Source organism: Choristoneura fumiferana, chromosome 27 (assembly GCF_025370935.1).
Source record: "Choristoneura fumiferana chromosome 27, NRCan_CFum_1, whole genome shotgun sequence".
NCBI lineage: Eukaryota > Metazoa > Arthropoda > Insecta > Lepidoptera > Tortricidae > Choristoneura > Choristoneura fumiferana.
Window position 1 is genome coordinate 8254618 of NC_133498.1, and position 26931 is coordinate 8281548.

Here is a 26931-nt window from a genome sequence, read left to right on the forward strand (position 1 = left end):
TTTTCCAAGTCATGATTTTATCTGAAACCATATTATTTTCGGAACTTTCATAAAACAAACCTAACCAAACCTACTGTGCTCTGTAAAACCATAAGATACACTGAGAGATATAGATAAAATACACAGAAAAAAAAATGGTTTCAGTGAAATTTCAGTTGGGAAATGAAAGTATGCAAATGAAACATTTGGCAAACAATGATTATGCGAAAGGGTACATGGTATCGATAGCGAGATTTTGAAACTATACTCAGCGGTACAAAATTTACCCACTCTCCATACAAAATTACCTATTACTGCATACATTTGAGGGCCAGATTTTTTGCCGTTCAGTATATTAGTATCGAGGAGTTCAGAGGCGTCTTTAGCCCATGTAGTGCCCGTGTGCAATTATTATTTTTCATCACACTTGCTCGTAAACAGTGCCGTTACATGCAGGCTACCTTGGTTGCAACCCCCCAAATAAAACCCTCGACCTTAATGTGCTTGTCATGAAACCCGTGGTCGGTAAATGAGTCATTGCCCGTACTAATTTTCATGTCATGAAGCCCAAGGTCGGTAAATGAGTTTGTTACTGCATGGTGTGCTGCTGCTCCGTGCGCGCGCTGCACACGCACGCCATGCACATGCTGCGGAGGGGGAGGGCGGCGGGGAACTGGCGCTGCCAAGAGCGCAGTTAGCGCTATCGGCAATTTTTGAAAAAATATCAGTTTTTCTTTTACAAATATACAATTTTACTCGAAAATGTGATGAAAAACATTGTATGTCGCACGGGCGGTACTAGAATTACGAACATCGACTCATTAAAGCCCTCAGTCTTCGACTTCGGGCTTCTATTAGACTCTCGTTCGTAATTCCTTATTTACCGCCCTTAAGACACAATGTACTATTTAATATAAAATATGGAGTGTGGAATGGGTTAATAAGATACGATGCGAGGAGTGTGTTTGTGATACCGATAAAAACGCTTCATTTACTTATCCTGGCTCAGCGCAGCTCTACCTGTAATTGACAAGATTTCATTTTTTTGAACACCTGTAAATTACTACAGGAATGGAAAGAGTTTTGCCTCCTGAACATGGGGAAATATTTATTATAATTTATTTCTCCATATCTAAAAAAATAAATAAAAATTATATCTGAATTTGCCAACACTACCACAGAATAGACATGATTCCTTTGCCTTTTTCACCAGAAAAAGGAGTTCTCATAATTTTGACAACTTCTATTTATTTACGTATTTATTTATTTAACACGCGCACTGCGCGCCGCCGCTTCCGCGCCGCGCAGTGCGCGTGTTGCAGCAGCCGCTGAGTCGCGTTGCTCCGAAGACGAAGGGCTACGGATTAGCCCGAAACATGCCGTGCTAAACTCGATTTAAGACGTGAGTTATCCGGGTCATTATATTTAATACAAACTCGCCACTTGCATCTGTCGGTTGCACGTTACACTCCCGATGTCGCCTGTCGGGAGCGCCAAAGTTCGCGTACTCTTCGCTAGTCACTTTTTGTTGACTGTTGTATTGTCACCCAAACTACATTTGCATACCAAATTTCAAGTCGATGCCATTAACTGTCAAAGAGTTACCTCCTGCGGAGACGATCCTGGCCGGACTACCAGGATGTCACTACCAGATTATTGTATTGTCACGCAATTTACATAAGTATACCAGATTTCAAGTCAATCCAACTACTGGAAGTTGGACAGACAAACAACGGGACAGGTGAAACTAAATAAAAGCTTGTAAAAAGAGTTATGACCACGTTATAACAATCGATCATTCTGAATAAAATTACATTTGGACTTTTAACAACCCCTCCAATGGACCCTCGCCAGTCCACCTAGTGGGAGGCCCGCCAACGCTTCGCCTTGTGGTCGCCACTTGAGAATCTTTCTCCCCCAACCATCTGTTTATCGAGCGACGTGGCCCGCCCATTGCCACTTCAACTTACGAGTACATCTTCGAGCTATATCGGTGACTTTAGTTCGACGAATTTCCGTATTCCGAATTTAATCGCGCAAAGAAACTCCAAGCATGTGAGTAGCTCTTTCCAAGAATGTTTAATATTAGCAAGAGCGGATCTCAAGAATACCTCATAGCCTAATTTTATCCCCATATTTTCCCGGGGTGCCAAGTATCCCGTGCTATATATTTATTTACTAGCTGTTGCCCGCGACTCTGTCCGCGTAGAAGTATGACAAATAGTTTACGGCCTTATTCTCAGACCTACCGAATATACACAAAAAATTTCATAATAATCGGTCAAGCCGTTCCTCCGAAAGGAGGAGTCTGGTCACAAAAATTTGTGACCCGTGAATTTTATATATTAGATTTGGTTTAATCTTGTCAACCAAACATATTTTTCATTGCATTCATAATTGAACGAGAGCGCGAAGTATCCCCGTTCCAGCTTGGGCAAAAATGCTTTCGATTCTATTGTAAACCGCATAGAAGCATGTTCAGTTATTTATGATTGATTTTTTGCACCAAATTATAAGAAATCCACTGTACGCGGTGCTTTCATACAATTCTAAAAGATCAGTTTCCAGGTTATAAATCAAACGAATCGATTTTCCACAATAACTATGAAAGGATAACACATTCTTTTATTCGAGTTTGAGCTTCCATGATTTTTATTAGATAACTAAATACATCACAATTTCAATTGATTATGATACTTTCTTAACTTTATTATGTACGGTTGAAGATAAACTTAACTGAAAATTAAAAAAGAAACAAATAACGTTTTAGAAAACACTGTCGAAATGATATAGTACGTAATGTATTTTAAGCAATAGGTGGCGAGAAGACCGCTTATTGCTTACCTTGTAATTTTCTCTCTATGTACAATAAAGAGTCATTGAACTGTATTTTCATCGGGAAAAGTCATATCTCAGTCGGAATATGACGACACCCGAAGTGTCAATCCATTATTGTATTGAATGAGTGACATTTTCATATCCATTAATATAGAACTTTATTATTTAGTGTCAAATATCAAAACGGCTGTTGAGAGAGCACGTTAAATACGTGATTTTCCGATAAAATTCGATCGAAAACCATTATGTACTACATCTGTACAGTTTTTTTTTTTCAGCGCCATTTTTAACAGTCGTTTAAGTCCGTCTTCCACGGTACAATTGAAGATCTGTGACAGCTGTCATGACAGAAAAAATATTTAGTATACCAATTGCACTAGCATGACAGTTGTCAAAAGCGACTTAAGAAGGCCTGGTCCTATACGAGTGCAAAATTTTAACTTCGTATCTTGCCGTCTCGCTCACGCTAATATTATTTAATACGAGAATGAGAGGGACGGTACGATACGAACTTCGAATTTCGTAGTAGCCCCCCTGTTTCACCATAGCCTACTAACTTCTTGATATTTTATGTGATAGATAGTGAGATTGTCTTTATTTATTCTAATAAAATAAACAGTGATGACATTATAGATACAGACATTATAGAGATAGCGCACGAGTTGAATGCAGAGCTTAGGAATGCGATAGTGTTGTGACCTTATTAGAATTAAATGATGATGAATTTATTGACTTACAGAAGTTCTGTCGATAAATAGTAGTATAAGTACGAACTTTTCCGATAAAATACGATAAAAAACCATTATGGACAGTCAAGTGTAAAAATATGTACTTATTCAAAGTTTCAAAAATATGTACCACATACTCTTTTATTCCGACGCAATAAGGCCGTAGTAACATATTTTTGAGTGGTTCGAATAGATATTTATTTTTGCACTTGACTGTACTACATCTGTACAGATATCTCTCACATAAAATTTCAGGAACTAGTCAGAGCGTGGTGAAACAGGCCCCGAGCTCTAAGTATAGTAATGGTCCTATCATCCACAGATTAATTAAGTACCTATAGTTTTGTGTGGTTGCGGGATTTTCGAACGGTAAAATTATTATACACCAGTAATTGGGGTTTTTTCATTATAAGTGTATCCTTTAATTTTTGTTTCTGAATTAGGTATACTTGGTTTGTAACACACAATCATTAGCACTATTCATTTGGACGACGAATCTGAAAAAATCTTTCCTTTTCTTTGTCAGTTTCGTGACTTTTTTTTTTCAGTTTTTAAGGGCCGTCACGTCACAAAATGGACTCATAAAAGTTGTATGAGAAATCGGGGATATTTTTTTCTTTGTCAAAATCAATAGTGCTCGTGATTTTGAGTAAGAAGAACCCGAATTACCAAATTCTGAAAAAAAAGAAGTAAACAATACCCTTGAAAAGAAAATCCTCTATTAATTGAGATATGTAAAGTTATGTCACAATTATTTTATCTTCTCATGAGGTATTATTGAAATATTGTGTCTCTGTCCGTCTTCATCAAATGACTATAAACAGGTGTATAATCATCTTACTATCATTAATCTGCCAGTTTTTAATAAAATACGCATACAACTCGTAAATTCGACAAAATCCTTAGGACCGAAACTCTAGGAACATATTCCTACAACCACTCTATCCCAAGTCCCAGCTGCTCACATAAACCTACATTATTCGAATTATACATACAACTTGGCTATATGGCAACAGCTTTTCATCCCCAAACAAACAGAGTAGAACGGAGCAATAGAACTGTTACCATATAAAAACGAACAGAGTAGAACGGACCAACAGAACTGTTACCACATAACCAAATCTCAATTTACATTTAAGTACCATTTTAAGCAGTCAAGTATCACTTATAATTAGTAGCACTGGTTTCACTTAAGAGTAATTTCACTTCACTTTATCCGAATAGAGTTTTCAGGTCTTCTTCATAGAGGGCAATGACCAGCATGATGCCTATGCCGGTGGCTAGACCCATCAGCTGGAGTATGCACTGGCAGAGAGTGCCCTCTTTGCTGTGTGATGTACTCAGCTCGGGCATCTGTGGGCAAAGTTGGCGTTAGTACAAAGTTTGAAATATGGGCCAATGGTGGTGGGTTACATCATAGGTATAGGTAGTACTTTAGGGTTGTTTCTCGTTAATGACAAAGGGAGACAGGGGGTCCCAAATGCGAAAAAAAAAATGCTTACGTAATACTTTGTGCTGTTAGCAGTAACATCTACAGAGGCTCTAGGACCTAGAGTCTAGGTGATGAAGTGTTTACATTTTGCACGTCATACTTTCCGATATCGTAAATCATATGTAACCTTCCCTTCCCCCACTTGACAGCAGCATGGGCCGCGATCCCTCGAGCCACCTACACATACCACAGCTCCCTTAGCTGCGGCACAGGCTGCGAAGTCCCATGTCACCTAGACATAGTACATCTCCCTTGCCCGCGGCACAGGTTTCCCCATGCCGCCGAGACATAGGACAGCTCCTTTGGCTGCGGCACAGGTCATGATCCCGAAGCCACCTAGACGCACAATAGTCCCCCCTTTGCAGCGGCACTCACCATATCCACGAGCGCGATATACAGGAACATGCCCGCCGCCGCAGCGAACAGCCAGCGGGTCGCGTCCGGCGCGTGTCCAGCCAGCACGCCGCACACCATGCCGCCCAGACACAGCGCCGACGACAGCACGTTGTAACAGACAGCGCGCTTCACCGACATGCCCGCTTTCAGGAGCACTGCGAAGTCGCCTGGGGACAAATTCGACATTTTCAGTTTTACGGGTGTTACGGCGCAGGATAATGTTCCTATTTCTTCAGCTCTTTTCATCATACTTTTTTTTATATATTATTTGATATCGCTTTTGTAGGCCTACCGGCGTTATTCCTAATTTTGCAACTTTAAGCTTTAAGACGCTTTTTTTACTAATATTAATTTGAGTTTTTAATCAAAGCCCCACTATGTATCAAATACATAATTTGGTGGCCCATGAGGGGAAGTAGCCCGCGACCTTTGGGTTATCAACTTATCAGGCTAATGTCCTATAAATTCTAACTAGTCCGTCAATTAGATTATTTATTAGATAGAAAACATTTTACACGTTTTTTTTTCTTTTGCCAACTAAAAAAAAATTATGAACATATAGCCAGTTAAAGTTCTGCGTGACGTCACACCGCGCGCAAAGTTTTATCACAAGGGGCCCCCACTCTCGAACATTGACAAGCTTCATCTTCGTAATTTTTTGTTTGATATAATTGGATAATATTACTTGGAATATTATTTTAACGCAGGAAATACTCAATTAGCGGTACCCCTTTGTTCGCACTGTGAACAACTTGGAATTTCTTTTCCTTTTATATGCATAGCGGACAAATGAGAACAATCTGCATTGCAAGGTGGCGACTTGAAGAGCCTCATCCCGGGGCGGCCAGTGGGTGTCGCAGTGTCGCTATCTTTTATACAATAGCCGAATATAGGACTCACAACTTACCCAATTCATGCGGCAATTCGTGGCACAAGACGGCGATGGCCGTCGAAAAGCCGCCAGCTATGTTGGACGCGAAAGCAGCGCCTGAAAACAACAAAATAAACGGTTTGTACACTACACGGCACCGCGGCACTGATATTCTTGCTTATGCTCATAACATTATAACATTAGTAGTCAGTAGCCTTCATCTGGGTTAAATACGCAATGTATGTTGGTCGCTTTTTACGACACCAACGAAAATATATGAGTTCGTCCTATTTTAAAATTGTGCTTAGCATATGCGTACTTTTTCTTAATATTACCTATAATAAAACAAAGTCGGGTTTGTTCGAACACTTATAAGTCGAGAACGGCTAGACCGATTTTCATTGTTTTTGATTTGTTGTATTTGTCTCCGTCCCGAACAGAATAACTATTAAAAACATTGGAAAATTGACGAAAAAATAAATAAAAGAAAAAAAAAACCATACAAAATGTTCATGGGTTTCGTACTGTCAGTTATAGACCACGTCCTCACACACAATAAATGAGTTATTTTATATTTGCCTAGAAAAATATTAACTTAAAATAATTTATATGGCAAAACAACGTTGGTTGATGGTTTGGAAACGCAATTGGACGCGCTAGATGGCGCTGTTGTTTGTATGTTATCATAATTTTAACGTAGTGTTTTTTCGGGCAGGACAACGTCTGCCGGGTCCGCTAGTTTTGCATAAAACTAACCTGTAATTGACCCCTCTCACACCTGATTAAACTGCAGATGAGGCCAAATGTGTATCTCACTAGTACAGTAACAGCCTATTCACTCTAGCCTTGAAGAGCCCTAGGTTGTTTTTATCCGGAAATACAGACGAGGGGATCGAATTCCATTCCTACTGAGGGTTTAATATAACTAGAACCCTTTTATTTTCGTTCTTTCTATATAAACAAACCAAACCAATACAGCCTACCATATCCTTGAAACGCTGAGGTCACACCAACACCGTCTGTGAATGTCAACTAGCGACCTGGATACGCACAGACCTTGTCAGGGCCAATGTCATGGCGATGTACTGAATGACTGATGTAATGACGAGGAAATTTTAATTGTATAATAGGTTCGTATTGACATTCAGGGTAATCATAAGAGAGTTAACACCATGTATGTTCTAAATCTAGTCAAAATAAGGCAAAATGTCAGTCCTAAAATGCTTCAATTTAACTCTTAAATTGACATTGCGCCACAATGAACATGATTCAAGACTATCTTTTTGCATTTTTTTAAATGTAGAATTTTTTGGACTAGAAGGTAACGACGAGGTTTGTTTGCATCACAAACTTTTTTCAATTTTGTCAATTTAAGGGTTAAAGGCGCGCCGAGCAACATATTTGCAACTCTCTGGTGGCATTGGCGTGCATTGGGTCGATACCAGGGTAAGCAGTTGGTAGTATGCGCCGCAGCAGCGCGCCACCAGCACTAGCCTACCCTGCTGCCTATTCAATGCACGCCATAGGGCTTATGTCAATGAAAAAAGTAAAGCCTATGTACCTATAGCCATTCCATCAGTGAAGTTGTGGAGTCCATCACCCATAATGACCATCCAAGCCACCGATGACATGCTGGAGGGAGGCGCGTGGACGTGCCCATGCGCGTGGGAATGGCCGTGGTGCGCACGGGAATGCTCCCTGCAAAAAACGGTGTAGTAGAGCGGATGATGTTTACCCTAGTGAGGGGATTGTAGTTCTTTTTGTCACTAAGAAGCCATGCGTAACTTCGTTACAACCATTTTGATTCATTTTACAGACTGTTGATGGAAGAGAAAACGTGCAATAAACAAATATTTGGAGTTGCTAGAGTTGAAATCTTTTAACTAGCATCAAAACGAGGGGTTAGTAATAACGGTCCACAGAAAGCTCTAAGCCAAATGGGCACTGGCATCGATAACTCCGAAGACAATTATTTTATTTTAATTTCATCTACACTGGATCACTAGTATCATCACATAATTTTTAAATTACAACAAGAACTATTTTGAAACTAGTTATCTAAAATCACTCTGATTCACTGTTTGCAATTTATAAGTATGCTTAATAGTAGTAACTCACCTCAAAATAACTGTATAACTATCCCCATCTTTCAGATCTTTAGCACCATCTTCTTTATGTTTAATGTTGTTCATTTCTACAACGGCCGCTGTCTCAGCTTTGAGCAGCCAATCCTTGGCCGTAGGTTCTTCTTTACCTTCGCTCAAAGCATTTGAAGACACCACACTGACAGAATTATTATGTTTCGGTTTCGGGCTCGGTGGTATCTGACCATCTCTCAAATGATGGTCGTCATGTGTGTCAGTATCAATTTCATCGTAGCAATAAGGATATTCCGAGTACTTGTGCTTGCAAGTCTTAGTTGTAGGATCACCCTTTTCATCTTTCTTGAATATTTTCATAAGAGAGTTTGTTGTGGAATTTGTGATGGGCGCTTTCGAGCCAGCCGAGCATCCCCCGGCCGTTTCGTCTTTAAGTACGCGTACTCTAGAAGGAAGCTTGTCATCTTCAAGCTTTTGGCGCCTTTTGCGCCATTCAACGACAACTGTTAGTCCCTTTTCAGTGAAATAGAAGAACACTACTCCCATCATGGCCGTAAGACCTTTCCACATACCATCGTTATGGGATACCGGTGCTCCCATACCGTCGTGGTCATGCGGACTCATCGCATGCGGCATTAGATGCAACAACGCATCTCCACACAACGTCCCTACAGCCAAAGCTACTAAGAACTGCAGTATATGATTGTAGTACGTCTTATGCATTATAGGTATCACTGCTACTCCTAGCAAACCACACGCGCTTATTGCTGTTATACTTAAGAACGAATACATCCAAACAGCAAACATGTTTTTGGACGTTTCTTTCTCTTCAACTACTTTGAGACTTTTTATTTGTACTTTGGTGTTTTTGACGCAACCGGTTTGTTCTAAGACGTCGCTACCTAACTTCTGGTAGAGTAGGATGGGGCATATGGCTCGCAATGTGTCCTCTGTTATTAGTATGTCGTTGTCTTGTTTCAGTTCGTGGTTGTGGTGTGTGTGGTCATGCTCGGCGGGTTTTAAACGCTCGTTGACCGCTGTGATCAGCTCCGAGCTGTTTAAACACTGAAAATAAATAGACATTTCAAATTTTTTTAAGTAATCATTTAGTTAGAATATTAATTAAATTTGTCCAACTTCTAGAATTATTGTCAGTACCTGGGCGACCGAGCTTTGCTCGGGTTAAAACTCGGTAACAATCGTTTTTCCAGAGGTAAGACCAAGTCAGATCGATTTTTCATCGATATCATTGGAGCCGTTTTCAGGATAATATATTTATACAAGAATTGCTCGTTTAATGGTATTAGATGGACAATATTTTCATTATTACATAGATAATGTATCTTAAAATCAACTCTCTATGCATTGGATGAAGTAGTGGTTGGACCAATGGCTTCTTAGGCTGCGTTTCCACCAAAGATGTGCGAGGAATGTGTTCTTCATGAACCAGTAGAAACGCTTCGTTTACCTATCTTCGTACAGTACATCTCTGGTGGAAACAGCTGAGCGGAGCGAGGCGAGGTAAATTAGGCGTTTCTATTGGTTCATGAAAAACACATTCCTCGCGGCACACCTCGCACTGGTGCAAACGGAGCCTTAAACTGGTCGTGTTAGCACCTCGTTTTACTGAATGTGCATACCTAATTTACACTTAAAATTTACCACGATTCGATGATGGAAAAATTCGCAAGGAATCCCAAATACACCTGTAAAGTAATTCAGTGCTGTGAGCGATGTTCCCAAACCCAAGAGTCATTCTGAAAGGAGCCTGGAAGTGACGATATAAGATTGAAATACTTACATAGGCGGACTGTTCCTCTGCTCCATACACATAAGGCGCACTCTTCGACTTCTCATACCCTCCAGTTATCAGCTTGGGCAACTCCAGCCCAGTCAGCATCCTGTCAAACCCTGTCAAATTCATCGTCATACTTCCCCCATTGCCGTACTCCTTGAATATCTCCTCCATGTACGTATCAGACACTTCCTTCTGGAGATGCCTCTTCAGCCTATCCCTCTGCCGTATCTTCTGTAATCTGTGGTTGTACCGTTCCCTCGACTCTATTTTTCTTTTCTCGTCTATGTCGAGAGCTAACTGGTGGTCTATGGTTTTAGGTTCGTATGTTAGTACGTCCTGTGTGCCGACGTGTGCGCCGCATGTGTGCGCGGCGCACAGTAAGCAGAACATGCATACTGTTACAAGGTGGTGTGACATTTTCAGCTTATTCTATTTATTACTTAGATTTAATTCCATCAGTCGTCACGATTGCATCGAGATCTGTGGACAAATAAAGAGGAATGTTAGTTCATTCACACTTTTTACTGCAAGCTCTGGAGGCTCTGAAACGTTTCAACCATAATTTATCGTGTTTTACTAAATTCTACGAATAACCATCAACATCATTACAGCCTACATCCGCTTTCACAGAATGAGAGGGCTTGGGCCGTAGTTCCCACGCGGGCCCAGTGCGGATTGGGAACTTCACACACACAATCAATTGAATTTCATCTCAGTTGTACCTACTAATAAACGTGCGGTAGTAATGACGTTTAACCGACCAGTCAAAGCCTCGAAGACAGATTTCGATGAACGATCAGCGATCGATAAAGATCATCCGAATGCTCCGCACTGACCCAGTAGCATCCATCATCAATTTTATGTAGTAATACGATTAATGGTGACAGTGTCATCTATTGGATATGAACATCGGCACAGGGGCATGTACCGCAGTTTCAACAAAAAAAAAAAAGTTTTTTGCTGCCGCAGATCAGCTAAGTGATAATGCTAGCTGGCTGTTCCGCACGGATGGAGGCAAAACGGTTTAGTGTATTTTCCGTAACCGCTCGGATCGAGACCAATCAATGCTACGGTGTGATTGCAGTGACTAATGGGGTGTAATGTTCCACTTGCCGCTCTGAGTTCCTTATAGTAAACTGATATTATAGGCCCTAGAAATATAGACGTACGTATCAGATATTTATGGACGCTTTATTGCGGCAGATATTGGTGCCGTGACTGTAAAGAATTTAAAACAAGACTTTTGTATGCAATAAAATATATTGATACTTGTTAGGATAGAACGGAAGATTCTGCCAATGAGAAAGTGAAAAAACGGGGTGGAATTAAAAACCGGCCAAACACGAGTCGGACTCCCGCACGAAGAGTTCCGTACTATTATTATTTATACAACATTAAACATAGCAAAAAAAACAAGTTTGTTGTATGGGAACCCCCATTAAATATCTGTTTTTAGTGTTTGTTGTTATAGCGGCAACAGAAATACATAATCTGTGAATATTTCAACTGTCTAGCTATCACGGTTGATGAGATACAGTCTGGTAACAGACGGACGGACATCGGAGTCTTAGTAATAAGGTCCCGTTTTTACCCTTTGGGTACGGAACCATAGAGATATCACGGAATTTTAAGTTCAGGTAGAAGCAAACAGAATCAGAAGTTGAAATCTCTTCCTCTCTCTGTCCGGTGTCAAAAAGCGCGTCAAATTCAAGCGAGAATTTTGCAGCAAAATTTATTTCATATCATTCATGATATTAACCGAACATAAGAGTTAATTCGGTTGGAAGCTGCCTAAATCCATCGTGAACCTGCGGCTTTGACAACGTCATCCGTCCATCTCGTTTGTGGACGAGTGCGATGTCTATTTACGACGTAATAATAATATTTGTTTTAGCCTGGAACGTAAATACAAGTGAGATATCTCATTGACATATTATTATATCTCCCTGTGACATTTTTTTTTTGAGACTTCCCTCGTCCCTTCGAACATGACGTGACTATTGGACAAATTTGGGAGTCAAAAGGAACATATCTATCATTTCATAATGATCGTACTTTATTTAAATTCAGTACAAGGTTTAGCAGAAAAAAGGAACATGACAATTATACCAGGTTTCTGAGACAGCAGAATAGAAACATTAATCGACTTCAAAAATACTTTTTCTAACCGATGTTGCGTATGTTGTAGATATACGAGTAATATCGGAACACATAGTCTCCTACGCTGGCAACGCAACAGCAAATCCTCTGGTTTTATGGGTAATTATGGGTGGCGATGCCAACTTACCATAAGGCGACATAACTTGCTCGTTTGTTACCCCATTTTATCCTACTAATATTATAAATGCGAAAATTTGTGAGTGAGTGAGAGTGAGTGAGTATGTTTGTTGCTCCTTCACGCTGAAACGGCTGGACAGATTTGGATGAAATTTGGTATGTAGATAGCTGGACATCTGGAATAAAACATAGGCTACTTTTTATTCCGATATTCCCACGGGATAGGGATAAAATCTCGAAACAACAACCGCTGGGCTTAGAGTGATGAATTTGACATGATTGTTTTTAATGTAACGTCCATGAAAAAAACCACGATTTAATTTTCGGGAATTCCAAAGGGGTTTTTTTAAAATCTCGAAATTTCAATTCAGCTGCTGGACCTAATGATTTACGTGTGCGAAGCCGCGGGTAAATACTAGTTAAAAATAAAACATAAGCAAAAAAGAGGAACCAAAATTGGTTCAGTCAGTGAAGATACCGACGCATATATTCAAAACTTTGATTTCCAAAGCTATTTATTGGTTTAAAGTTTCGCGATTTTTACTGATAATGAGTCTCTTATTCTTGTATTTTGATGTTAGTACAAGAAAGGCTTGTGAGTATAAGACTTAACAATAATGATGCTTGAAGAAAAACACTAAGTCGTCTACATACATAACAAGAATACCGAGAGCATTACAGCCCCAAGCGTATGGCTAGGGCACTGCTTTACTATGCGCTAGCGACGAGCGATTTAGTTCACTGGACGCTTAAAATTTGTATAGATATATTTTTGATAGTAACAGAAATATACTGGCAACAATGCAGCCTTACCCGGCTCTAAAGTTAAATTTTACGCTGTGGGACGGGCGCAGACTGAAAATCAGCGCTGCAAGTTTCTTTTGCTCGAAGCTTATGTTGAGCCTGAGCCCACTGCTACCTGCTTACGTGTAATTGTTTTTAGGGTTCCGTACCTCGAAAGAAAAAACGGAAGGATCACTTTGTTGTCCGTCCGTCCGTACGTCTGTCAAGACTCTTTTTCTCAGAAACGCGTGGAGTTATCAAGCTGAAATTGATATCGAATATCTGCGGTCCCTTGAAGCCTTGAAAGAATCAAACTTTTAAGTCAACGCAATCAAAAGTTACAGTCATTAAACAACGTGATTCCATACAAATTGCCGTGCACTGAAAACCTATAGGGTACTTCCTAATTGTCCTAGAAACACAACCAACTAGAAAAGTCTGAAAATCTTGATTGTAAATATCAATACCGGCGACGAGGACGATTGGACGACCGGATGGCTAAGTGGTTAGAGAACCTGACTACGAAGCTTGATGTCCCGGGTTCGAATCCCGGCCGGTGCAGATATTTGTATGAATAATACGAATGTTTGTTCTCGGGTCTTGGATGTTTAATATGTATTTAAGTATGTATTTATCTATATAAGTATGTTTATCCGTTGCCTAGTATCCATCGTACAAGCTTTGCTTAGTGTCCAAAACAAACAAACAAACAAAAGTCCAATATAATCTGACCCCACACTGCGTACGTTTTGCTTAGGAGCAGGGCTCTGCTTACACTGATTCCCGTTTACATACCTATAAATGTGTACGGAACGCTCGGTGCGCGAGTGTGTAGTCTTATTTTGTGTGACAATAAATTATTTTATTATTAAAAGGATTCTCACAAATTCAATAAAATATTACATCTATCTATTCGGCATTGAACCCAAGTCCATAAAGATTACCAGGTTTTGATAATAAGTTAATAGGTATATTAAGTCTATCAGACTTGGTATCACAATAGTTTTCACCACTTCTTTCTGTCTCACGGTATAAGACGAGGGTAGAACGAGATGGTGAATGCGATCGCAAACCTCAGTAAAGGGTGACCAGAATTATAAAAAACCTCGCCATATTGCGGAAAACCCATAGAACTAATTTCTTGCACTGGTAACACTGAATTCAAATGTCATTTGTCTATTACTGTCAAAGTTTAACGTTGTTTGCGCGTGGTATTTTTAAGTGTTATATTGTGTTTTTGGGCTTTAAAATGACGATGATTATCCATAGCCTTGGAAGGAAAATAATGCACAATGCTTATAGAAAAAGTCTGAGGGATTAGAAAACATTCTTTTATATACATACATTCTTTTATTATGACAATATGACTGGTAGTATCTCATGATAGGTTTAAAGAATGTTGCAACATAAAACGTAGAAGTGCTGCCCTCGCGTCAGGTTTTTTTATATTCCTGGTCAGCCTTTACGTTAGACAATACGGCCTCAGTAGCCGTAATTATTATTTCCGACCCTGATAAAAATGAAGGGCGTAGGTACAGAAACTAACTCGCCCATCGTGCACAGTCGTGGACGTGCCTTATGCTTGCACAGCTGGTACCCAATTGCCTTCAATTCATACGCGTATTAACCGGTGACGATGTGTCAATTGTTTTGTCATCAGTTTGTACTCGATTTATTAATGTTTTCGATTTCATAATATCATCGTATAAACCAGGGTTTCGCAAACTTATGGCCCCAAGTACCCCTGCTTGTTAAGTTTCTAGATGAGAGCGAAACTGGACAAACTAAGATTTTTAATTTCAAACATTATTACAATATAATATATTATTTATTTAAAAAAAAGGTAAAATGAAAACACACAAATCACCCAAACCCGATTATCACTACCATCACACTAAGCTGACGCGTTTCGAACTTAATCAGAGTTCATCATCAGAGCAACACAATAGTTCATTCATTACCTATACCCAGACGTTAGCTAACACACATTTGTTGCATAGACGTAGCTCTCACAAGGTCGCGGGTGAGCAAAGTAATTATTTATACTCGAACGATAAAACCGTTAGGCGTTAAGCCATTACATGTTACATTTATGTACCTTTGTTTTCGCCGCTTTATTGGACATAAAGCGATGCAGTATTCTTAATGGCGTTTATGTACTAAGACGTGCCAGCCTAGACACTATTTAAAGCGTCAAGGTTGTTTGAGCATCGATTTTTGCAGCTCAACATTGTCTTTTTTAATTCAGCCGTATTTGATATGTTATGATGTCACAGTAGTTATACTGAATCTTCATTTACAGGCTTAGCCAAAAGGGCGACTGTATTGTTATCTAAATTAACTTTGATTAATTTCAACCCCTGAATCGTTTCCTATTAGTTCGCTGTGAGGCTTATTTCCAAATCTCATAACTCTATGTCAACGTAAAGTACATAGATACCTTATTATCATACAAGCTGCTGCCCGCGACTGCGCCTGCGTAGATTTCGTTTATCGCTATCCCGCGGGAGCTATGCAATTTTCCAGGATAATAACTATCCTATGTCCTCTGTCCTCTTCATCTAAATCGGTTCAGCGGTTTAGACGTGATGAGGTACCTAACAAACAAACAGACTTACAAACTTTCGTATTATAATACTAGTGGTATGCCTCACGAGAGTATATTATAGATCTCATAAGGGTTTATTTTGAGCTACATATCCCTAAAAAAGGGAAAGAGACATAATTCCAGTCGAAAGACACTTCAACTGTCCTGCTACTTCTGATGTTATCGCACAAGGCTATTCGAGCATCGATTTTTACAGCCCAGTCTATTTAAAGACTTCTTTAATAAGTTGGCGGATATCGGAGTTTCCTGAAAAGTTTTGATCAAGCGGTAGTTTTGTTATGATAGTTTTATGTCTATCATTCACGCAATAGTTTGGTGATCGAAGATTATTCCAACATTTTGCCATGTTACAACGACAAAGCCTAAAGGATAAGTCATGATTAGCGTTCTAACTATAAGTACCTAACAGGTATAAATGCATGTTTGTATTTACTTTAGTTCCACTTACGTAGACGATATTGTCATTCAGTACAAATGAAAAATCATCCACATAACTATTATATTTTGGAAAAGTACATTTTTACAAAATGTAGTCGTGCTGAAAAATATTCAGATCCTCCTTTCGTTATTAATTAATTAACACCGAACTGAATTTTGCCATTATTAATTAGTTAGTTATTAAGTGAATGTAGTTTGAATTAAGACTAAAAGTGTTGTGTTACAACGGTAATTTTTCTGAGTCTATGTAAATACAAAATGACCACTATTTCTTACGGACTATATCATCATCATCATCATCAACCGGAAGACTTCCACTCAAAACAAGGGCCTACCCCGTAGAATGCAGAACGCCACTCATCTTAAACGTACCCGAATCTGCCATTATGTCAGTGGTAAGAGATTTCGTCGCACGCGCATAAAAAGTTCAAGTTCAAGTATAGGAAAACATTTTTTCAAGTAAGCACGGTGACCCCAAAATATCAATATATTGATCGATATTATATAGCGATTGATAAGTCTACAAATAGAGCGAACCGGAAAGGATACCTGCGCCAATATTTGCGCGGGCGCATTGGAAATGACGAAATTATCGCACTTCTTGTCAAATAAAGACGCTAATGCTAAACTCAATTTAAGACGCGAGTTATTCGGTACAATATTATTTAATAGCTTTGCTCAGAGGCTATCAGTGCTAGAAACTTGTAATTTTGCATGGATATACAAATGTAGCAATAGCACCCTATGGTGATAAAATGTTAAAAAAAATGATAAAATATTTTTTTTAGGGTACCCCACATAGACAAAAGTGGGGGTGATTTTTTTTTCTCGTCTATCCCTACATTGCGTGGTATCGTTGTATAGGTCTTTTAAAATTATTATACGGGGTTGTGAAGACCATTTTTTGATTCAGTGATCTTTTTGCGAAATATTCAATTTTAAAATGCAAGCTTTCATTAAAATCGAGCGTCCCCCACCCCCTCTAAAAGCTTATCTGTTGGTTTGAAAAATTTGATTAGTATGTCAAACTTACAACGAAAACTATAACGGATAAGTTTGCTTGAGAATTATTAGTAGTTTAAGGGGCTGTTTCACCATCCATTGATTAGTGTTAACTGACGGTTAAATGTGATGCCGTCTCTATTTGTTTTGTTCGAATAGACGGAGACGGCATCACATTTAACCGTCAGTTAACACTAATCAATGGATGGTGAAACAGCCCCTAAGAGTAAATAGCAGCCTAAGGTATAAAATATTATACCTACCTAAACTTACAAGATTCCGTATACATAGTATACCTACAATACGAAATCCTTTGAAAAATATTACTTGATTTTTCGTAACAGCTACGGAACCCTATCCTGGGCGTGTCCGACACACTCTTGGCGGGGTTTTTTCGTTTCTCTTTCTCCAAAACCGCGCGAAGCCGGGGCGGGTCGCTGTACATCACATGGAGTTCACGTGCGCGATCTAGGTTGTTTGCGCAAGCGCAGCGTTTCGTTTGATGTCGTTATACGGAAGATAGGCAACTAGTGCAGACTGATAAACGATAATTATTATCTATTTATCTACCTATGTGCCCTATCAGTTATCTAACAGGGTGTGCGGTGTGATTGTTTGTTGGGTTTTGATTAGAGTTCCTTCTTGTCTGTTGAAATAAAAGATCTTTACTTAACTAGTGATGTCAATCGAAAACAAAAAGTTTTTTTTTCACACCTGTGGGAGCGTTCAAGTATTACGTAACGCAATTTGGGGAGGGGGTCTTGTAAAACGACATGATGCGCTATAGGGGGGGGGGAAGTTATTCCAAACAACGCGTTAAGACAGTTGTTTTGTAAGTACATACTGTCAAAAATCTCCAAAAATTTAATACTTGAACGCCGTTTTCAAAAAAAACTTGCACCCATGTTTTTTTTTCTAAATTAGTTTTTCTCACAAAAGATCAAATTAGTAACTGATGGTGATAAACGCTAAGATTTGATTGTTTGTTTGACAGTAATGCGCATAGCAGTCGTGGTGTCCTCTGTGCCTATTAGGATTTTCCGTACGAAATAAGAAAAGAGATTTCGAAACAGAGAAAAGGGTTTATTTACGTTGCCTTATTTGACAACTCTGTCATGAAATTGTTAATGTCTCCTAGCTAACAAATGAAAAAAAGCGGTGCCATTTTTTGTCTTTCTCGGTGCAACTAATTTTTAAGTAGATAAAAATAAGAAATGCCACTTAACCAGAACTGTTGTACCAGTTCACTCACATACGCCCAATTCATTACATTATTTTCTGACAGAAGTCATTTTGCAAATAAAATACCCTCCGATCATCGTAACACACTTATCATACTCTAGAATCATTAACTGGTGGAACTCGGAATTACGGTTTTATCATGTTTTCGTTAAAGTGACAGGAACACTGTTCCAAATAACATCAGCCGTGTTGAGATCGCTATCTTATCGGATAACGGCGTACAGTAAGTACAGTCAGTTGTAAAAATATAAGTTATTGTTGCAACATCTTTTTTAAATACAAGCTTTTTGCCGACTATGCCGGGCGTCACCAGGGGGGAGCAGGGAGGGGCACCTGCCCCCCCTAAAGATTCTAAAAAGATCGATCATTCCTGTATGTCGAAACCTAACTACAATTCATACTTTTCTAATTCTCCATATCAACTTATTCATTATCAACACGAGTGCGAGTCGCCCCTGTCCAGTAAAACGTAATTAATCTAATTAGCAAGACTTTATAAATCACGTATCTCAAAGCTTACTCAAGGACTTTTTTTTTTTTATACAACTGGAAGGCAAACGAGCATGTGGGTCTCCTGATGGTAAGAGATCACCACCGCCCATAAACATCTGCAACACCAGGGGGATTGCAGATACGTTGCCAACCTAGAGGCCTAAGATGGAATACCTCAAGTGCCAGTAATTTCACCGGCTGTCTTACTCTCCACGCCGAAACACAACAGTGTAAGCACTGCTGCTTCACGGCAGGATTACCGAGCAAGATGGTGGTAGCCATCCGGGCGGGCCTTGCACAAGGTTCTACCACCTGCAAAACTTTCTCGGTTTTTGGCACTCAAACCGCATGATGTATTTCTCACGCTAGACGTGATTACACGAAAATAACGCAAGACGACTCAGATAGTTCCATATATTAAAAATGCTAATGCGAGTGAGTTTGTTCGTTGCATTACTCTTTTAATCCATACTAATATTATAAATGCGAAAGTGTTTGTTTGTATGTTTGTCCGTCTTTCACGTCGAAACGGAGCGACGGATCGACGTGGTTTTTGGCATAGTGATAGTTTATGGGCCAGAGACTGACATAGGCTACTTTTTAACCCGGAAAAATGCCGAGTTCTCGAGAGAACAGCGCGCGATACCCGAATTCCATGCGGGCGAAGCCGCGGGCAAAAGCTAGTTATAAATAAACTAACTAACAGCTGGGTCTATCTAACGCCTTAACGGACGTTCAAGGACTTGCCGTGTTTGCCGTTAACTATCGCTATACGCAAGATAAAAGAATGATACAGTCAGCCCCATTTATGTGATTAACATCTGTGTTAAAATGATAAAAAAACTTGTAGATTTCTAGTTTTTTTTTTATTTGATTTAAAAGTGTCAATGACGAAACGATGACAGGCTGTCTTTCGGTGCAAAATTTACCAGTGTTGCCATTGTGGGAGAGGGGGCGTTCAAGTAATAGGTACGTAGCTTAGTTTTAAGAGATTTTTGACTATTCTATCGCTGCTTTACTTGGATAGTGTTACCTTATTTTTTTTTTCAGGAGATCCTTAAATAGAAACACTTCCAAAGAGTTTCTTTTGCAGGACTTTCCTAAAAATATACTTTTTATATTTATAATAATGAAAAAAAAAAAGAAGTTTTTTGACAGGTCTATCCAACTGAAGCAGCGCTATACGAGTATATTATGTTAATTCATCCCATTAACTACCTATGATCCAAATTGCATCAAAATTCGTTTGGTAGTTTCCGCGTGGTAGAACCTTTAAATACAGTACAACCAGGGTGACATTATTTACCGGCCCGGATAATACCGACATGGAAATACCGACCGTGTTTTCCGTGTACACTCCCATAGAAACTATCAGTCAGGGCCGGTGAATACTTAAAAGAGTGTCACCTTTACAACCAGAATGTTACATTAATGTCGCTCGCTCGGGAGTCGTCGGTTTTCTTCGTCTCCCAAGGTTCAAATGAAAAAGAAAACCGATCTTGTTTCGAATTCCGAACGATAGCAAATTAGTTCGAGTGTCCTTGTAAATGTGGCTTTCAACTTACGCGATTCTATCTAGTTGTTGCTATGAAAGCGTACTCTAATAATAAACTCTAAAACTCTTACCAACAAAGCCTTCTGAAAACTGTAAAATGAACGTTCTCTCCTACACACTGAAACATAACGAATGAGTCAATGTAACGCATAGCTGTTCATTTCTACGTCGGTCATACAATAATAGCAAACCAAAACAAACCTTAACTCCATCCCATAAAGTCCGTAATACTTCGAACACAAATTAGAAGGACCATTTCAATAGACTTTTGCTACATTCAAATTTCAACCATATAACTAAGCAGCTACGACACATCCGTTTGAATCAACTACAAACGATCAGATACGTTGCCACGGTAAGGCGAAATGGACTTAATTTATATACCGATAAGGTTCAGTTTTGTTTGAGCTGCGCATACGCATATAGCTTGCGTCATAGAGTATTTATAAGTATGTGAATTGAAACGTCGTTTAACGGCGTGATACAGTCGTTACGAGGAAGAAAATGTATGAAATAACGAGTTTCGACCGTTTGTGGCATTTTCCTTTTACTGTATTTCACGCTTTTTATGGTAATTATTATTAATGCTGTTATTAGTTATAGTCGGATTTGTCTGGATTTTTAAATGGAACAAAATAGTTTGACATAATTCCAAAGGGCCATCTCATGAGGAGACCTCGGCCCAACAGAGGACGTTTATAGGCTGGTATGAAGATGATGATTATAAAGAGCTACTCAAAAAAGTAAACGTGGATAAGTTTTTTTTTTTAAATTGTTCTATTAACGTGACAGTCACGTCACTGAATGACACGTCGAAGTATGGATGATGACTGATAAAAAATTAAGAAATAAAATTTAAAAAAATCAAAAAAGGCGGCACTTATATAACCTTAAATTTATTTTTAGAGACCTATAACCTATTTTTTTAAGTATAAAAGGTAGAAATATCAAAATGAGATATTTTTCAAAATTAAAATTCGTAAATATGTTAGTAAGTTCCAAACTTTGCCCGTTTAAACGTGTTTCAAAAGTTACCCGCCAACAGGACAAGTGCTCTGTATTGCGCCATATCGTTTCTACAGAATCATTTTAAATCTAGCGAAAGTAGAACAACAACAACTAAGAAACACACTTATCTGCATTTTATCTTTTATATTAAATAGGTCGCAAACGTAGTATTTTGTAGTATTTAAAGATTTGACTTCATATTGTTTAGTAAATGAAGTAATGTAATCAATCTATACTTTTATCAATAATTTTCTGCATAATCATGGCAGGAGTCACCTTTAAAATTGTTTTTTTTATCACAGGATTTTTGATAAAGGTTTTTTTTGACACGAGAGCGAAACGTCTGTCATACACAGAGCTGTACATTTTTAACCGTGTTTCAGGTATTTGTGTGTGTGTGTGTGTGTGTGTGTACAGTCGGCATTAGATATATGATGGCGGGCGAGGTGCTCAAATATATCGGAGCAGATTTACATTTCAATAAATTAGTTACACTAGAGAAGGTTAATAATATAAGAGCATGCAATTTGTTATAAAAAAGCAACCACTTTTCAATAAATTCGAAACATGTATAATTATACATGTATAATTAATTACAGTCGCCATGTTTCGAATTTATTATGTTAATATTGCCACTAAGACGGTATTATATGTAATAAAAATAAATAAAAGTCAAAAATTTCGTTATTTCTAATAATTTTAACCTTCAACCTTAGCCTTCAACGCAAAAAGAGGAGTATGTTTAGTTTGATCGCTGTGTGCCTGTCTGTGGCGTCATAGTTCCTAAACGAATCGGCCGATTTTGATAAGTTTTAAATTAATTGAAAGCTAGTTTAATAGATAAGTTTCGTTAGCTTAATTAAAAGGGGGTTCGCTGAAATGAAATTTATTTAATTGGAAAACATCATGTTCATGTTGAGATGTTAAAAGTATATAGGATTGATAGTCTAAATGATGACAATTACCTTATAAGAGTAGGCATGCAAAACATGTTGAATATTAAATAAGACAAAACAAGGATAATATTAATTAAATTTAATGTCAACAATACAATTATTCAAGTATGAATACAAATCCAAATTGACAATTTAAACGAAACATCATTAATAACGTAAGATACGATTTTATTTAAGTTATAATTATGACGTAACGCAATTTGTTACTGAAATACTTACTTAAATTATTTACAGAACTAAAGACATAATTAAAAGAAAAAATTAAAATACAACCGCTACCGCGCTACCGGAAACTTATTTTTTCAGCCGTTTTATAATAATATCAAATGTGGATGAAACCCTTTTCCTGTGCGATTCGCCAATTTTTTTAAAATGACAGTTCAGTCAGTTGAGTATTTCTCAAAAACGTTGTCCCGTCATGAAATTGACAAGAAATCAGTTTTGTCAAGAAATGATTAACCCTAAGGACGAGATCATAAAACATGAACTACATAAAGCATACAAAATTTCTTGACGAAATCTTGTGTGAACTCCTACATCAAATCTTTCTATTGGATCCAACAACAATATATCCGACTTTGTATCACTTTGTCTTACTCACTGCTTTCGTGAAAAAAATATCAAAATATGAGACTAGTGAGGAACAAAAGTTGCGTTTACTTTCGCGCACGAAAAATTTAAAACTTGGTTTCTGTTCTAAGCGCAAGATAGAGAAGCATTGTACTAGAAACCAAGCAGTAAAAATGTTTAATAAGCTTCCCACTAACTTAAAAATGATTACAAGCTGTGTCACGTTCAGTAAAGAATTGAAAACATAATTTTTAAGAGGGTGCTTCTATAGCATTGAAGAAATATTTGCACAAGATTAAAAAACTAGTTTTTATTAATTGTAATTTGTAAACCAAAGATATGTACATCATCCTAGTCATATACTTCTATTATTAAGTGCATGTACTATGTAAGTTCAAACACAATCACTGTATTGTTCATGAATAAATAGATAAATAAACTTTTACCACAAGGTTTTGTATATATTTAAAAACAATATTACTTATTTTTTGTGGTGAAACAGCGTCAGGATTTTTCTTTAATAAGTGGACAACTGAATAATTGAAAAATGAACCACTTTTTGAGAAATAGTCAGTTATGTATATCTTCGTGTATTATACCCGAGGTCAGTAAGACAGACACACGTATAAGCAAACTCTTCTAACTTGATCGCAGTTAAAATAAAAAAGGTAAAAGATTTAAACCAAAACACCATACTTTTATTTATAGTGCTAACGAATTTCTACGAAAAGACGGACGTACAAAGAAGACACTGGCCTTGAAGTTACGTTCAACTTTTTTTTAATTTAACCCACAATCAAAACCACACTTAATCCATAATTACCATTACCACCACTGACATAAAGACCATTTTTTATTAACAAAACTATACTTTGAAATTATTTTAGCAACAACACGAAAATCGACTTTAAAGTTCTAACTGAAGATATAAATTACAACGCATCTTTTCGCAGAATCATGTCTGCTGAAGTTACAAGGAGTCTTATTCATCGGCAATAAGGGTCAGTTTTCGATGATCAGGTTAAGTATTTGTGTTACAGAGCCTAGGTATTTTGCGTCTAGATAAGTATCAAAGAGGGTTTTGTTTTATTTCTTTGCATTTGATAACATTGATTTATGGATGGTTTTATCGGTTGAAATTTTTATGTGAACATTGCTTACTTCATATAACACAGCTGAAGTATATTAGTTTGTTTGAATAAACTAATCTCTGGAACTATCAATCAAATTTGAGAAGAAGACGTAAGATATATTTTTATTTGCAAAATTTCATAACTTGTGTCCATACCATACTAAATTTTTATGAAACAATATGACTAAAGAGGTACGTGTATTTATAATTTAGCTTTCCGTTTTCCTTGTATAACGCATTGTAATAATCTGCGATAAGTTTGGCACGTACGTAGGTAAGTTCCCAACTCTTGTAGATTTAAAAAGCTCGCTTCGCTCATTTTTTAATACCACCTACACTCGATGGCAATGGCTGTTTGAGTTTATCTAAGCAACTAAAATTTAATTTAAAAATTAATTACTTTTACTCCCTAGGGACTAAAGTACTCACTTTACTCCCGCCTCGTAAGGCTATATTGACCTACTTTTAGAGCATGAGAAGTGAAAACGCAGTTTTGTCTTCATCCCTTGTGACGAAACTAGTGTGGAAAAAAAACTGCAATAATTCCTTCGCAGGAACAGCCAAAGAAACTACCGCGAATAATCCATAAAAGAACTTAATGAGCAAATTTCACGCGGCAACAACCGTTCAGCCTCCATATAATCAATAAATATTTTTTTTTAAAACCACGTGCCAACATAATTTTACAATAAAATATGATTACACGCGCACCGAACCTTGTAACTACATATATAATTCAATACACTTGTTACTCTAATCGCCCGAACCGTAAAATGAAGTCTACTAATATTATAAATGAGAAAGTTTGTTTGTATGTTTAGTTTCACATTTACACCAACGAGATGGACGGATTATATAGAAAAAAATAGTAAGTAACCGATAGGCGGCCTCTTCGCTTCAAAGCGATCTCTTCCTCCAGGCATTCTTTACAACAGAAAGAAGTAAGGAACAGGTTCCAAGACGCGACTCTAATAAAAAAAATCCTGAAAACCAGATTATATAAACTAGCGACTCGCCCTGGCTTCGCACGGGTGAAATTCTCAAACAAAATGTGTCTAATCAAAGGCACTTCACATTTTTCAGCTCCATTCCCCAGAAACTGCACATGCGCGAAGCCGGGGCCAAGGAAACTTACCATAAAGGAAAATAGGGGGATTGAAACTTCCCGTTTCTTAAATTTAAATTTCTCATATTTCGGAAGAGAGTTGCGTCGCTTATACAGAGGCTTAATCATGCGAGCAACGGCATTCTGAAGGTATTAAACACAAAAATAGATGGACCAATACCGAGCCACTGGAACAAACTACATTCTGTGGTTGTTCCAGTGACACGGGCATGGTAGGCGTAGAAATTAAGTATTACAGATTTAACTAACACTTAGCTAATAAGTTCTTACTAAAACAATTATGTATGAGTCACTAAGTTACTCGAATTAAATGAATTATTATTATTATTATTATTATTTATTGCGAAATTTTAAAGAAAAATAAGAGAACTTTACCAATTTTTTGGAAACTCCGCAACTTGCACATCTGCTGTGGGAAGAGACTTATAAAGTGATATAAAGTAAAAAAAAAAAAAAAATTTAAAGTATTTGTATAGCGTCTACTAAGAACTGCAAAATTCCACTTTTAGATGCGTTGAAAGAAATTAATATTAAGTAGATAGAGCGTGCAAATAAGTGACGTCAAATATCTTTATTACCATTCCAAATTTACAGTAGAACCACGTTATGACAGCCCATAAAAAAGTATGCCAATTAAAATAGAAAAAATAGAAATAGAAACGTTTATTCGCTAATTCGAAAATACATATTATAAGTAAGTACACAAAATAAAACAACCATAAAATAAATATTAACGACAGTATTTGCGAAATCGCGAAACGGTCTCAGCTCAGCATAGTGACAAGCAATTGATTGACAAGTACCTTATTAAAAGCGAACACTGGCTGAAATACTGCAGATTTATTTTACAACACCTTATATATAATATATAATAAAGAAAACATGTAAAACCTATCACTACATACTCACATGAGTCACTGGTCAGTAAAAAAAAAAAACTGGCGGCTAAGGAATTAAAAATTCATATTTCGAATTGGGAACGCCGCGTGCGCAATCGAACGCCGCCGACTTATCACTCGGATAACGAAGCCGTTACAGCGTAACGAGCGTAACGTGGCAAAGACTACGTATGGATACAGAATGTCGCGTGAACGATGATTGGTTATAATGCCTACGAGGCGTAATAATTCTGAAATTAAATGAATTAGTGCAGTAATTCTGCTACAGTGGACGATGTTTATGAAGGCTTTGTTGTGTGAGACGTTGGTGCTAGTGACTGTACACTGTTTTGCTAACGATTATTTTTTGCGTTGTCGTCAAGTAAACTGCAAGCCAATCAGACCACAGGAACTAGGTGAGAATTGACTTGCATGATTTGCTAAGCACATTAACAAACTAGTTGAATGAGAATCTGAATTCTGAATCTCCTTTATGAAGACCACCCAGCACCTATAATTTTAAAGAGGATTTAAGTTTGTATTAGCGTAAAAAATACCAGGTTCAAACATCGATATTGAACATTTCAGTGGAATCACCCTTTACAATACACATATCACATTCAAAAGATACACAAGTAACAGATTTTTAACATCAGTTCATTC

The 26931-nt window shown here is 37.8% G+C and overlaps 1 protein-coding gene and 1 pseudogene across 5 annotated transcripts in view; one reads left to right on the plus strand and one right to left on the minus strand.

The window, feature by feature from the left end:
- Positions 1–4358: 4358 nt before the first annotated feature.
- foi (solute carrier family 39 fear-of-intimacy) overlaps positions 4359–26931 on the minus strand; it is a 76291-nt gene continuing 53718 nt past the window's right edge. For 3 of the 5 annotated variants that reach the window (XM_074108512.1, XM_074108513.1, XM_074108514.1), the window contains exons 2-7: positions 10205–10681; positions 8423–9468; positions 7866–8002; positions 6341–6421; positions 5413–5600; positions 4359–4898 (exon numbers count right to left, since the gene is read on the minus strand). In XM_074108512.1, coding sequence (XP_073964613.1) covers positions 4758–4898; positions 5413–5600; positions 6341–6421; positions 7866–8002; positions 8423–9468; positions 10205–10618 — 2007 coding nt within the window. In that variant the 5' untranslated portion in view covers positions 10619–10681 and the 3' untranslated portion in view covers positions 4359–4757. Of the gene's footprint in view, positions 4899–5412; positions 5601–6340; positions 6422–7865; positions 8003–8422; positions 9469–10204; positions 10682–20669; positions 20690–26299; positions 26384–26931 lie in introns of those variants that run through there. The other 2 variants (XM_074108515.1, XM_074108516.1) reach the window with 2 other exon arrangements.
- Positions 20369–26931, plus strand: part of LOC141443203 (uncharacterized) — a 15235-nt pseudogene continuing 8672 nt past the window's right edge.